This window comes from Aythya marila (assembly GCF_965140915.1).
Source record: "Aythya marila genome assembly, chromosome: 18".
NCBI lineage: Eukaryota > Metazoa > Chordata > Aves > Anseriformes > Anatidae > Aythya > Aythya marila.
The window spans coordinates 4,082,539-4,095,913 of NC_139059.1; the positions used below are offsets into that span (position 1 = coordinate 4,082,539).

At 44.1% G+C, this 13,375-nt stretch overlaps 1 protein-coding gene across 2 annotated transcripts in view; it reads left to right on the forward strand.

Moving 5' to 3' along the window:
• Positions 1-367: 367 nt before the first annotated feature.
• ABCC3 (ATP binding cassette subfamily C member 3) overlaps positions 368-13,375 on the forward strand; it is a 47,925-nt gene continuing 34,917 nt past the window's right edge. For both annotated transcript variants that reach the window (XR_014318740.1, XM_082774855.1), the window contains exon 1: positions 368-473. Coding sequence is in view for 1 of the 2 variants with exons in the window: in XM_082774855.1 (XP_082630981.1) it covers positions 444-473 (30 nt within the window). In the remaining variant the exon portion in view is untranslated. The remainder of the gene's footprint in view (positions 474-13,375) is intronic.

A 13,375-nucleotide genomic window follows, 5' to 3' on the forward strand; every position in this document is an offset into this window, starting at 1 on the left:
ATCTCCACAGGTGGCACAGAGCAAGGAAAACGTCTTCCTAGGGGATTGATCCTTCCATGGGGAAGCCACCCTCACAGAGCAAGAAGCCCCACACTGGCAGCACCGCCTGCCTTTCAGTGCCCAGAGCCACATGCCCACGAGGGGAGACCTGGCACCTTCTCCCCGGCCCTAATGGCTACAGAGGGGTGCCTGAGGCAGCCTCGCCGAGGCGATAAAGGCCGGCCCGGCGCCTCCCGTCCTGAGGGGGCGATGGCAGCGGGGCGAGGCCATGGCGCCTGCCGCCGCCGCCAGGGAGGGAGCGAGGGCGGGCCGGGGGCGGGGAGGTGCGGGCCCGGCGAGCCCCGGCCCGCCCTGGAGAGGCCGGAGCCGGCTTCTCCCGCTGCCCGGCGTGGGCCTGGAGGAGGAGAAGGAGGAGGAGAGGCTCGGTTCCCCTTGCCGTGGCCATGGAGGTGTTCTGCGGGTCCCGCTTCTGGGTAAGCAGCGCGCCCGGCGCTCCGAGGAGAGGAGCAGGGCGGGGGCCGGGCTGGCAGCAGCCCCCCTGAGGAGAGAGGGGGGCTCCCCCGGGGAAGCGGGCGTTGTGCCCCCAAGGCTCGGGGGTCCCCGCTGAGGGTGGGCAGCACTCCCTGGAGGGTCCTAACGGGACTTTCGTGCATCCTCTTTGCATCCTCAGCAGCCCCTCTCCGTGGGCTTGCCATGCCGAGTTTGCCCAGCGCTGGGGCTGGTCATAGCTCTCTCGTTTGGGCTCCGTTGAAGGAGTGCGAATCTGTTTCCCAGCTCTGCCAACAGCTGGGCTTCATAGTGATGTCCCCGATCGTTGCTTTCTCCGAGGGTCCTGTGCTGGCATTGCTGATGTCCATCAGAGTGCTGCCTGCCAAGCGCCCCGTTGCTGGCGGGTGGTGGGCTCCTGGCAGCTGAGGCTGGTCCCAAGGCTGGCGGTGGCTTGAGTTAGAGACTGGAGCCTTCAGCCCTTTGGAAAGGGGCTTGGAGCAGGTGTTGGGGCTGCAAGCAGGAAAGTTTGGAAAGTGCTGCCGTAGCCGTGTGTGCGTGCTGGCTGCTGCAAGTGCTCGGTGCAGCGTTGCTCCGCGGTACAGTAACAGCGTGCTGTTGTTTCTCTCCTGTTCTGTGCAGGCAGACCTTACAAAGTCATGGGGACTTGAGCATGTGTGGAGAACTTGGAGCAGCCTTTCAATAAATCATGTTTTTTTGCATGTTAGTTTGTCTTACGTTGACTTAACTCGAGAGGGATTTTTTCCAACAAAAGACCAGCAGGAATGAGGAGGAGTGGCTGGTGATGAAGCTCTTCTTAGTAACTGCTAGGAAGGTATTAAAGAGCAACACAAGAGCAACAAGCAGTTGGCTGTGAGGACTTAATGCTGGGCTTTGTCTTCAGATAACTAATTATCTGTTAAAATCTCTGTCAACATTGCATTTTAAAAAGAGGGCTTAGGTCCTGAGCCATTGGTTACATTTTTTGTTCAATCTCATATTTCCTTGCCAAGCACTCTGCGCGCTCACTGCTACAGTGCTTGGCGGATAAGCTTGCTCAAACAAGTATTTTCAGCTCTTATTTCTACTATAAACACTTATAAAACAGGAACAAGCACAAACAGACTAACACTGCTTGCTAGCTATTGACTACAAGGAGAAGTTTGCCTTAGCTTCTCAAGGAAGGCTTGCTTCAACTTCTATTGGTGCTGAAAACTTTTGATAACTATTTATTGGTACAGTAATGTAAAATGTTCCAGCAGTTATGCAGGCTTTTTAGTACTTTGGTTCATTGCCTTGTGCAGCACTGTTACTTTGCTGTGCTGTGTCTGTTGTAGGTTACGCTCAGATAGTTTATCTTTTTTGTAACATTGCCAAGGCTTTTCAACACAAAATTTACAGAAAGTAATATAAAGGTAATCCAGATAAGGGGGTTTAATTAATGAACACTTCTGTATAGCCTAAATGATGATGAGATCTGAATAAATTTAACAAAACATAAATAGTGATAAAAAATATATACCTTCTGTCTTGCTAGAAGTAATAGCGCCAATATGATTAACAGCAGTTAATCTGGAACATGGCTGAAATTTGGTAGTTTGGATTAGCAGAGGAATGCATTTTCTATCCAAGTGTATAAAGGAAGGTGTCAGGTGTGTTACAAGGCTCTCTAGAAACTTGTGTAATTATCACATGCTTATACATAAACATAAATTACTACTAAAGAATAAAGAGAGACTGGTTGAAAAGTGAAGAGCAGCGTACCTCAAACAAGGAAATGAAATACTTTCCCTTTCTTTGAGGAGTGCCATTCACCTGAATGCGGAACCTGTCCCTTCAGTGCTTGCCGTAGGAGCAAGGTTATGAGTTACTAGGTCGTGAGCAGTGTCCAGCTTTTCTTTTAGGTCTTAAGGCTGGCAAGACTCTTCTGGCTAAGTCCACCCAAACACTCTTACATCAAAGTCCAGTAGTCTCTTGAGATTCAACAGGATCTGTTGCCTTCTTTTGATAAAATATTCTGCTGGCTGATGAACACTATTACTCTTCAGCTTACTGTGATTTCATACTTCAAAGACATGGTCTTTTTTTCCAGTTACTCCAGTAATGGAAATGTGTTTTGTCAAACTTAACTTTTGGTTTCTCCTAATCTTATTCTATGTACATGGCTTTTGGACTGTGGGGAAGAGTTTCTAGGGAAGGAAGCTTTGATTTCTTGTTGCCCTGCAGTGTCAACATTGTCATTAGTTATGAGATAGTAAGTCAGTGATGAATAACGGGCAAAATACTTGGTCTGGAGTTGTTTAGAGTCAGAACAACCTTCCATCTGCCCAATTGTTTTTAAAAATGCTTCCCAATAACTTTGTGGGATGGAAGAGGTGACCCGGTGACCAGCAAACTGGACTCAGTAGCCAAGAGTCTTATACCCTATTTTCAGCAGCCAGGGGCATATTCCCTATTAACAGGAGGTGTACGCTGTGAACTGATGTTATGAGAGAGGTTGTAAGTGATGGTCATGAAGATGACCCTGCAGTCATCTTGAAACAATTTGCTTTGCAAATGCACAAATGTTCAATAAAAAAAGCAGGCATCTTGATGTCCACAAAAGTTGGGGGTTTCCGCTCAGCTGTACACTTTAAAAGGGGAGATCAGGGTGAAAGGCAGTTGCTGGCCTGTGCAGCCTGTGCACATAAACTAATGGTGTTCAGCCTTGCAGTTCAGATCAAGGCTTTGATAAAATGTGAACTAGTTTAAATGCTCACTTTTTCATAGCTGGTGAACTTCAACTCTTTCCCCGTATTTTGCCAAATAAACTGAATATTTTTGGAAGCTGAATGGCATACTGGTGTCAGTTTTAAAACTGTTTCGAGCGAAAGGAAACACAATCTTCCAATTTAAACAGTTCTTCATTTTGGAGTTTAAACCAACTACAATAGTTTCTTGTTAAAAGGAGATCAGAATCAAAACAAAACAGTTCAGAGTTAGCTCATGAAAATATTTAGTTTGAGCTGAATCAACTTTAAGAGATGATTGACTTATCTTTGGTTTTTTGGCTTATCGAAAGTGTTATGGTTTCAACTCTTCACCCTGATGCAGGGTGGGGAATTTTGCTGGAAATGTCGAGGGGCTGGCTTTTTGTGTTTACACAGAGGTAAAATAATTTCCTGTCCAACCCATTTTAGAAATGAAAAACTAAGGAAAACACTCTCGGTCACATTAGGAATTTATGAAAGCTTCTGGCTTCTAGCTACTGCTTTACCTGTTGAACATGCAATCTGCATACAAATATGGATTATTCTATATATAAAAGAGAAACAAGCTGAACATTTTATTTTCAAAAGGCAGTACGAGCAATCTCATAATCTGAACGCTTAGAAATACACTGTATACTTAACCTGAGAATTAGAAGCTAGTTGTTGATACCGCCTAGCTGTATTCCCATGCTGAATGCCTTTTGGGAAGCGGCAAATGTGATAGCACACACCTATGGACTATCTTGTGTGGGTGTGTTATTTACTATTGTTCACAATTACCTCCTGTTTTATTGTCACATACTTACTGCTGGAATGATGCACCAATTAATGTGACCCACAATCTCTGTACCGGAGAAGCAGACACTGCTGAATTATTGCTTTATTGCTCGTGTCCTCTGCTGCAGTGGGACATGAGTGGTTCCTCTCAGAAGTGAACAGGGTGGTCTCCCAGGGGGAGTTCAGCTGCAGGAGTGTTTTGAGCAGGTGAGGAAACAACGTGAGCTTAGAAAAACAAACTGTGCTCCAGGTTACAGACTTGTCTTTCTGTGGCTCAGACTCTCTGGGGGTGAGCAGGCACTATGGCTGTTGGGATAAACCACTTCATCTCTGCAGTATCGGGTACTGTTGGGATGATGGGTTGCATTAACACTGTAACCTACAAACAGTCTGTGCATAGGCATAAGGAGGAGCTTCTCTTTTCTTATTTTTTTTCAGCACAAAAAGGACAAGTGACAAAGTACCTCATGTGAGAGACCACGGCTTCTAGTCAGTTGTTGGTGAGATCTGGGCTTGTTTCTTTTGATCTTGCTTAGCCTATAAAGCTTGGATTTCTCAGCTACTTGTGTCTTGGTATCCTGACATCTGTTTTTTCCTTTTTTTTCTGTCCCACGTGGAGTGCTGTCTCATTGCGCATCCAGAGGCTCTTGAGTAATTCACCAGGAAGTTGCAGCAACTCTCAGAAGTAAACAATACCTCAGACTTGTCTTTGAGAGAGTCTCATATATGCGAACACAAGCACCCCATTAACCTTTATGTTTGCAGATAGTCCTTCACTTTGAATCATTGTGTGAAATTTGGTTGGGTTTGGACTAAATGTCATGCTGTTCCCTGGAAATGCAGCTTCCTGCCCTGTTAGTTCACAGTGCCACTCTTTTCCCCTCTGCATAATTTCTCTTCTTGCTTCCTCATGTATCATGCTTACGTTTCTGTTTTCAATTCAAGATGACTTAGAATAGGTGTAGGAGGGGAAAATACATCTTGCAAGTGAGATGACAAACAACGTGCTCGTAACACGTGTACAAGTTTATTAAAACAAAAAAGCTTATGTTATCTGGCCCTAAATTAATAATAAAACCTAACACCTAACATTTCAATTATTCTGTTGCTGTTTCAGCTCAGCTAGTTCCAGCAGAGGAAGAATGAAGCGAAAGGTGGTAGCAGGTCATTGCAGAGGAGGGATTCAGCAGTAGGGTGGCATCATCCGGACTGGCTGTTCTGTGTACATCAGCTTCCCCTTCTGCCACGCTATAATAAACACAGAAAGTTCAGTGTTTATAGATCCTTTAAAATGACACAGACCTGCACATAATCTTTGTTAACTGCATTCACTTTCAGATAACAGGCTCCCAATTACATAAATCTCTCCACAAACTATTGTGTCGGGCGTCTGTGTTCTGTCTCGTGTTAGGTCGGCGATCAAAGTAGGTGGCTTGAGTGGTCTCTTCAGACGTCAGGTCTGGGAAGTTATTCTCTCGCAAAGGGTGGCTGTGTTGGTAACATCCTGAACTTAAAAGCAATTGAGTACTCATGTTTAAATCCTTAATAATTAACATTCTCGAACTGACTTGAATGGAAGCTGTTAATAAAGGATATGGGCATCAGATTCTGCAATGTCAAGAGAAGTATAAATATTTGTTATTAGATCTGGAGCATTAGCAGGGACCTGTTACCATTCATCTGTGCATGAACAGTAATAGACTGTATTGGAATCTGTCTGGGAGTGACAAAGTCTGGATTTGAAACTTGTGAGCAAAACTTAGTGCCAGTGAAAGCTGCCAATATCGAGGATTTGTGGAGTCCCTCAGTGGCAGTTGCCAGTTAATGAAGCTCATAAAAATGACATTTGTTTCACTGGAATATGTGAATGCGATTGCTCATGTTTTTAAAGGGAATCGGCGATTGCCATTTCCTTCAAGCCAGCATGCTGACAGGGCAAAAAATCAGGGCAGTCCTTAGTGCCCAGCTGCATGCTGCTTTGTGGCAGATGCTTCCAGAAGGCATTTTGGTCCCAAAGCCCCTCTTGTCCTTCCCTTCCGTGGGGTTTTGGGGGTGGCACAGTAAAGCTTGAGGGTGCCTCAAGGTGGAGCAGGTATGGAACTGGGATCCTGTTGTAGGGAGGCAAGGTCCCCCCTTGCTTTGACTGTGAATTAAAGCCCCAGAAGGAGACTATCTGTAGCAAATCCCAAGGTCAGATATGTTCATCAGCTTCTGACACAGCTGTTTCTCCCTGGTCACAGCTCTGACTTTTTAGTTTAAGTGACACAGTCGGTATGTACAAGCTGAAGTGGCTGGGACTTAGGAATTCGATAAAGTTTGCCTCCTGAGAAAAAATATTTGAAATAAAACGTGGCATACTTGAGGAGCTCCTTAAAATGGAGCTATGCTACTGGAGATATAGCCCTTTCCTTTCTGCGCACGTAAATCTGTAATATATTAAAATGAAGAGGCTCTTACTGTTTAAAATTTAATTTAAAAAAAAATTCCTTTGAGAAACCTATTAAATGGGATCTTTGATTTTTCCAGTGAGCTAATGCTCCATTTGTCTCCTGATACTGCCGCGAATATGATGGGCCATTATCCAGTCACACGTTATTTGGCAGAGCTGAAGGACAGCATAGCAGGCAAGCAGCCAGAGGAACGCATTTATGCTTTTACACAACCAACAGCCTTGCTTCTGTCTTGGGCCTGTGTGAGCTGGCACCTCGTCCCTGTGCTAACGTGACGGCAGCGTGAGGGGCAAAGTCAATGCAGCAGAACTTAGATCCTTTGCAGTAATACCACGTGTTGGTGTCATAAAGCTCTGAATCAGACCACGGTAAGGAATGAGGGAAGAGGGAGGAGAAAAAATGTTTCACGAGAGGTGTCCTGAATTTCAAAGTCATTTGGTTCCACAAATAATGACTTATTTTTCTTTTCCAAAATTTCTCAGAATACAGAAATACATTTGATGTTTATGCAATTAAAAATGTATAATCCTCATTTCTTCCTTTCCCCGCAGTTGAATTACATGTATTCTAGAATCTCCTCCTCCCCTTACACACAGTTTTCTTCCTCTTTCATTTCCCTTTGCTATTATGTATATTTGGAAACATGGGAAAATCAAAGGGAAAAATTCCCCGCATTCTGCATATCATCTTTCTATTACTGACATGGGAGGTGAGAGCAGGCAGTGGAACAAAAAGCATTAAAAATAAAAATTAAAAAAAAAAAAAAAAAAAGGAAAAAAAGAAACTTTAGGCTTTTATTTTTTATTTCCTTTGAAAAAGCAAGATATGTTCTCCAGGGAACTAGTTTACTATCAGAAGTTCTGTTGAATGGAAAATTGTAGCCATTAGCAATCTTCATATGTAGCAACACTATATTGTCTGCTTCTTTTTCCCCCCCTTTTTTTTTTTCTCTTGTCCCACTACAGAGTTGGTAACTCTTAAATGTTGGTGACCTAAAAAAAAAAAATAAATAATAACTTTCTGTGTCTAAGCCTCTTTGTGGCAAAGTGTGCAAGTTCTGCCTTGTTTGGGTATTTGGTGTGTCGTTACTGTAAGCATTTTGCAATTGGGCTGTTGCTGGCCTACAGAAATTCTTTAATGATGGCACTCCTCTTCATATCAGCGCTTCCTGGGCAGGTTCAGTTGTAGGATGTTTGTATAGATCATAGTTAAACATGATTAGTTTAGAAATACAGGTTTTCTAGATGTTGAAAATCAAGTTTTAAGCTTTACGTTCGCATTGCTCAGCTGGTGTTGGATAGAAACTTTGCGTTCAATTTGTTTGGGGTAAGACAACGTACCAGGATCTTATTCTGTGATTAGCATATTCCTTTTCTGTAGTCACCTGATTCCATCTTTTCTTTATCTCTGAATTTTTTGACTTCACAACACCGAAGGCCAGTCTTCCCTTTATGAAGAAGGGGAGAGAGTAGTTGAGGGAGAGCATTCATTTCCTGATGGTGATACCCGTAGCGGTGCTTTGCCAGGTTTTTCTCACTGAAACTACTGTCATGGTTTCGGGCAAGACTGTGGCATTTGCTCTTTTTCTGAATAAAAATGACTGAAATAAGTAGGTCTGCAGACTGAGAGATGGGTATAGTTCATGCAGATTAATCCCAGAAGGTAGGTAAAGTGCGAGTGCTTGTCTGTGTTAGGTGAGCCTAGGGCAATTCTGGGAGCGATAAGCCAGGCTTCATTTTGGCATTAAAGCTCGTTAGCAGCCAGTGCGGCCTTGCCCTCCAGCCTGCTGCTGGGTTTAATTCCCTCAGGACTTGGTCTCCCCCAGTGACTGTCACCTCAGGCCACCACCTCTGTGGCCTTCCGTGATTTTTGGATGTTCAGTCCACAACCATAAGCTACCTCGTACAGGCTATAATCTTGTGCAAGGTTATTTGATCTCTTAAAATAAACCACTAAATTTACCATTGGAAAAGAGAGTTCAGTGTCCCACATGCTGTCCTTCACAAATGTAGATAAGTGTTGCAGTGTGTTTTGTAAACAAAAAACCACTCTGGTTCTTGCCATACTATTAAACATGTACTTTCAGCCCCATATTCTTTCCAAGAAGTGTTGCTCTGGTGTTGCAGTGGAGAATGTCATTGTCTTTTGCCCTGTTTTAAAGGGGGGGGGGGGGAGTTGTTTGTAATCACATAAGGGAATTGAGTTGTGCAGCAGTCACTGTGGATTAATGAAGCATGTTACTCTTTCTCTGCGCAAGGGTGAAACTGTGCCTTTGGAAATGCAGATGAATGATCTTGCTCTGAAAAGGCCATTTGAAACTGGCAGCCTTCTGGAGAAGTAGAGCAGAGAGCTTGTTTGCAATTGTGCTCCCAGACGATTACTAGAGTTTGCCCTGAAGAGTTCACCAGCGGGGAACAAGCAGAGGGGATGGACAGCAGCTAGAAGAGGGAGGTGAGACACGGGCTGAGATGAAGCCTGTGCTGTAGCTAAGACTGAGCCCAGATACTTTTTGGTGTTGTGGTTCAGAGCTGTAACTGCAGAGCAGTCCTTGTGTTTGGGAGGATGCCGTGCGATAGAGCTAAGAGCAAACCATAATTATTTTTTTGCCAGGCTGTGCAAGTGAAATTCACTGGCAGGATACTTAATAAATCTAGGGGCAAGAGGGTAAGAAGTCTTTTCTGCATTGAAGTCCTGACTGTCAGTCTCTTCTACAAGAGAAGCTATTTCCATGTTCATTTGCTGCAGGGAAGAGTTGTTACTTTCAGTTATTCACTTCCCTTTTCCTGTGTATCTTTGCAGCCAGCTTTTTTTTTTTTTTTTTTAATCTGATTTTTAATCTTAAATAGCCTACTGACTGGTGATAACCAGCAGAGAATCAATGGTACAGCACATATTAACCTTGGGACAGTGTGAATGACATCAGCACAGTGGCCTTCACATTCCCAGCAGATAAAGAATGAATTTGTGTTTCCTGCCACTTTTGCAATTCTTTGTGCTCTGTAGTATTCTTAGGGAGAAACATGTATTAATTTATCCATTCAGTGAAGATAACTGCTTGAGTTTACGAAAGATAAGTCTTCCCTAGGGTTTGGAAGCTTTCCTTTGCAAGCTGTATGAGGAGCATTATTGCAGCATCAGCTGTTTGCTGGGTCAAGCCAGTGTAAGGCACTTTTATTTTAAACTTCTGTGGTAGACTAGGAGTTGGTTTAAACTTAAAACCAAGACCAGAACCATAACTGGTCTTTCTCAGCATGCTCCGTTAATACCATCATTGGGGCTTGGGAAAGGGAGAGACAGGAATTTCGCTGCTTGTTTTTCAGTGCAGCTTTAGGCTCTGTTTGTTCCTCTTTCTTTGAAAGCTGTAAGGGGTGATGTGCAAGAAGCCCAAGATACATTGCTCTGTACAGTTGTTTCCCTTATGGCCATTACCAGTTTTAAAAATGGCCTTTTCAATAGCAGTATTCTTTTCCAGAGGGGAAAGTGTAATAGAAAATATTAAGTATTAGAACAGATTTAATGTTGCTCAGGCCTTTCCTTATTGAACATCGTCCTGTAAACCAAGACCGTGTACTTAAAACTGATCATCTAAATGTGAGCCCTGCTGCACAGAGGGTCATGTTTATCCAAAGATTGTGACTGGAAGGGGGGTATGACGGAAAGATGCTGCAAGGGGCAACGTCCATGACATTTGTAGCTGGCCAGCAGGAAACCCCACTGATCTGTAAGTTTTACTCTCCAGGAGACCCCTTGTCTGCTGTGAAGCTGTAACGAGCACCTCTGATCTTTTTCCCATGGATGTTGCTGTTACATTCAAGTATCGTTACAGGGTTAAGCAAGCTGTGTCTCCAGGCAGTTCAGTGCAGCAGGTTGGGATTTCTGTAATGCTTGTCCCACCAGCAGAGCCTCCACCTGGATCCATGGTACTGCATCCAAGGGAATGCTGCGTACAGACAGTTGCCACTGAGCTCTTCAGTAGTGTTGAGGAGCCACGTGGGAGTCACAGGTTATTGCCCTGAAGATTGTGTTGCCTGTGGGGAAGCCGGCTGCTGGTAGTTAGCTGTGGTGGAAACGCGAGCTGTTATGGTTCCTCTGGGATGACTTTTCAGAGGAAGTGGTGTTTCCCTGCATGTGCCTCATGTGAAGTGCTGGTTCTTGGCTCACCCTCGCCCTGTGTCACCCCATCCCCGTGTCGTGGAGCTGCTTGAAGCGTTTCCAGTGGGTTTTCCCTGAACGGGCCCTGAGGCAGAGCTGTGATGCACGCAGGGAGGTGAGCAGCTCTGGGGACAGCACAGAGCTGTGAGCTGAGGAATGTGTGTGCTAGCCAACTTCAGCATGTTGGACCTTTCAGCAGCCGGCTCAAAGACCTCAAACCCAGACAGCCCAAGGTGGGCATTTTTATTCTCAGTCAGAATGGGATGCAGGCAGCATTTGGCTTGCCTTGCTTACCAGGACAGAGTTCAGAACAAGAAAAGGTAAAGCCAGGTTAAGGCAGGAGCCTTAAAGGTAGGCGTCAGATCTGGTCCCCTCTGGCCCTTGCTTCTTGTGTTTGTTCTGAGGGGTGGAGTTCCATGACTTGGTTGCTGATTTAAAGGGTATTTAGCAATATTTAACAACGTTGGCTTGGTTGGGATAGATTGTCTTGAGCCTTAGTGTCGTATTCCGACAAAAAATGAGCTGCTTAGGGTTGGAGTGGATGTTGGGATATACACTTTCCATGCGGTGATTTATAGCACAGAGTGGAACCGTCAGCTCCGTATATAAATAGATGCAGCCTGGTAAGAAATGCATCTTTTGGATTCCCAGATTAAAGAAAAAATTAAAGAAAAAATCAAATCATTATTCACATCATGGTGAAAGGTATGGCACTATTGTTCACTACAGTCCAGTCTTAGCAAGAGTTTTAGGGGAAGGAGGTAATTGGTGTGGAATTACACTTCTGAAATGTTTTAGGTACTGACTTCTAACAAAAACCCTCTTACTGTGTGCAAGAATGGAAAGAGTCTGCTGTCAGAAAACACCAATGCATTGAAAGAGGATCTTTTTACAGAAACAGATCTCTTCCAGGAAAGCTCACTGATCAGGTTCAGGGTGGAACTGGACCCGGGAAAGCATTACCAAAAGAGCAGGTAGTCAGGTCTGCCACCTTGGTTGCAGGTTTCTCCTTCGGTCCACACCTCCCTTTCCCAAGTGCCATGCAAGCGCTGAAGCAGGAGGCTCCTGTTGGTCGTGGAGTGGGTGCTGGTTGTACATTCACATGATTTTGGAAAGGTTCCACTTTCATTCTTAGGGATAATTCAGCTCAATTTCAAAATCTTAGATGTTTTTCTAGGACATAATTTTTGTTTTGTGGCCAGCTGTATTTATATGCTCAAAAATGCAAGTCTTTTGCCTAGTTGAAATAAGAGTTAATGAAAACCTTTAAATGGCTTGGCAGCCATACAGTCTGTGTCTTGGATACAATAGTCAGCTTGTGTTCAGTCTGAAGTTAATGGACATCTGGGGCAGCTTCTAGGTGGCTGTCAGACAGAAAGCCATTTCTGGGCGTCCTGGTCTTATAGGAAAGGTTTAAATTAAGTGTGCTTTTTAATTTTTTTTTTTCTACAAATGTTCCTGTAAATAGAATCCTTGTTTTATTCTGTGCCCAGTTATTGCTGTTCTTCAGTTTTAATTTTCCCAGGATTTTTTTCAAGCAAAAAGAGCAGGAATGCGAACATGCTCAAGACACTGCAAAACCAATTTAATTTAAAGAGGAAGTGAGCATTTTATTGAATAAATGGTAGATAAGTACCAGCTTTAGAACTGAAGAGCCCTTCAGCTCCAAACTTCCTGAGGGCATCTCCTGCCCCAGGCAGGGGAGCTGCTAGGGGGGCTTGTCACATTCAGAGTGTTTTGATGATGAGCCAAAAGTGGGTCCTCTTTAAATGTCATCTTCCTTTTAGAGACCGCCTCACTGGAGGAAAGCACAGAAATAGTTTGAATATGAGGCTGGAGTTTTGTTTGGTTTTGATCTTGTATTTGAATTGCAGTGTAATTGCCTCTGTGTTGTTGATTCAAGAACGGTTTCCCCTAGGTCTGGACAAACCCGTTTAGGGAAATCGAAATGTTTTTATTCCCCAGGCCCACACTGGGTGCTTGTATGCCTTCAAAGGAGCCATTTCTTGGCTGGAGAGATAGTGACCCCATGGCACTAAAGGGTGCAGTTGGGATGCACAGCCACGGGATTTGTGCCACCCTCTGTCGCTTCCAGAGGTCTCTGCCATCCGTCTTTCAGTGCTGCCAAAACTGAAGTACTGAGTGACAAAACTGTTAGAGTTCAGCCAAACCGTCCTGCAACCTGCCAAGACTTTTGTAGTTTCATTGTACTTAGGAGCTCCTCTTAAGTGTGTTAAGTGGATGGATGCAGTGATGCATGGCCCTTCTGACAGATCATTGCCAAGATCCAAGGGCTGTAAGCACACTGTGGCTCTTCACTTCTAATATTAGCCATTGTTTTCAGCATTTCATCTCTTTGGGACTGGTAAACAAAAGCAGGCTCAGAAATACTTCTTCAGAATTTACATTCAGACATAGTCAGCCCTTCATTTGTACGGGGTGGGGAGAAGAAGCATGGCTTAACTGAAACATGCTTCTACCGAGAGCTCATACCCCAAAATAATTAGGTACAAGTAAGTGATTCTAGCACAAAGATAAGATATCTGTGGTTCAAGTATGCCTTGGTTTTATCATCTGCTTGTTACTGATACAAGAAAGTAATTTTACATTTCCTGCAAGTAAGTAATTATCTACCACATTGGAGATGACATGTCAGATGGCAAATTGCAAGTTGTGAATTTCCAGTAGATTTGATTAAAAAAAGGCTCCCCTTAACTACACTGAAATTTCTATTTTAGTTTGAACTTTTATAGCTGTGCG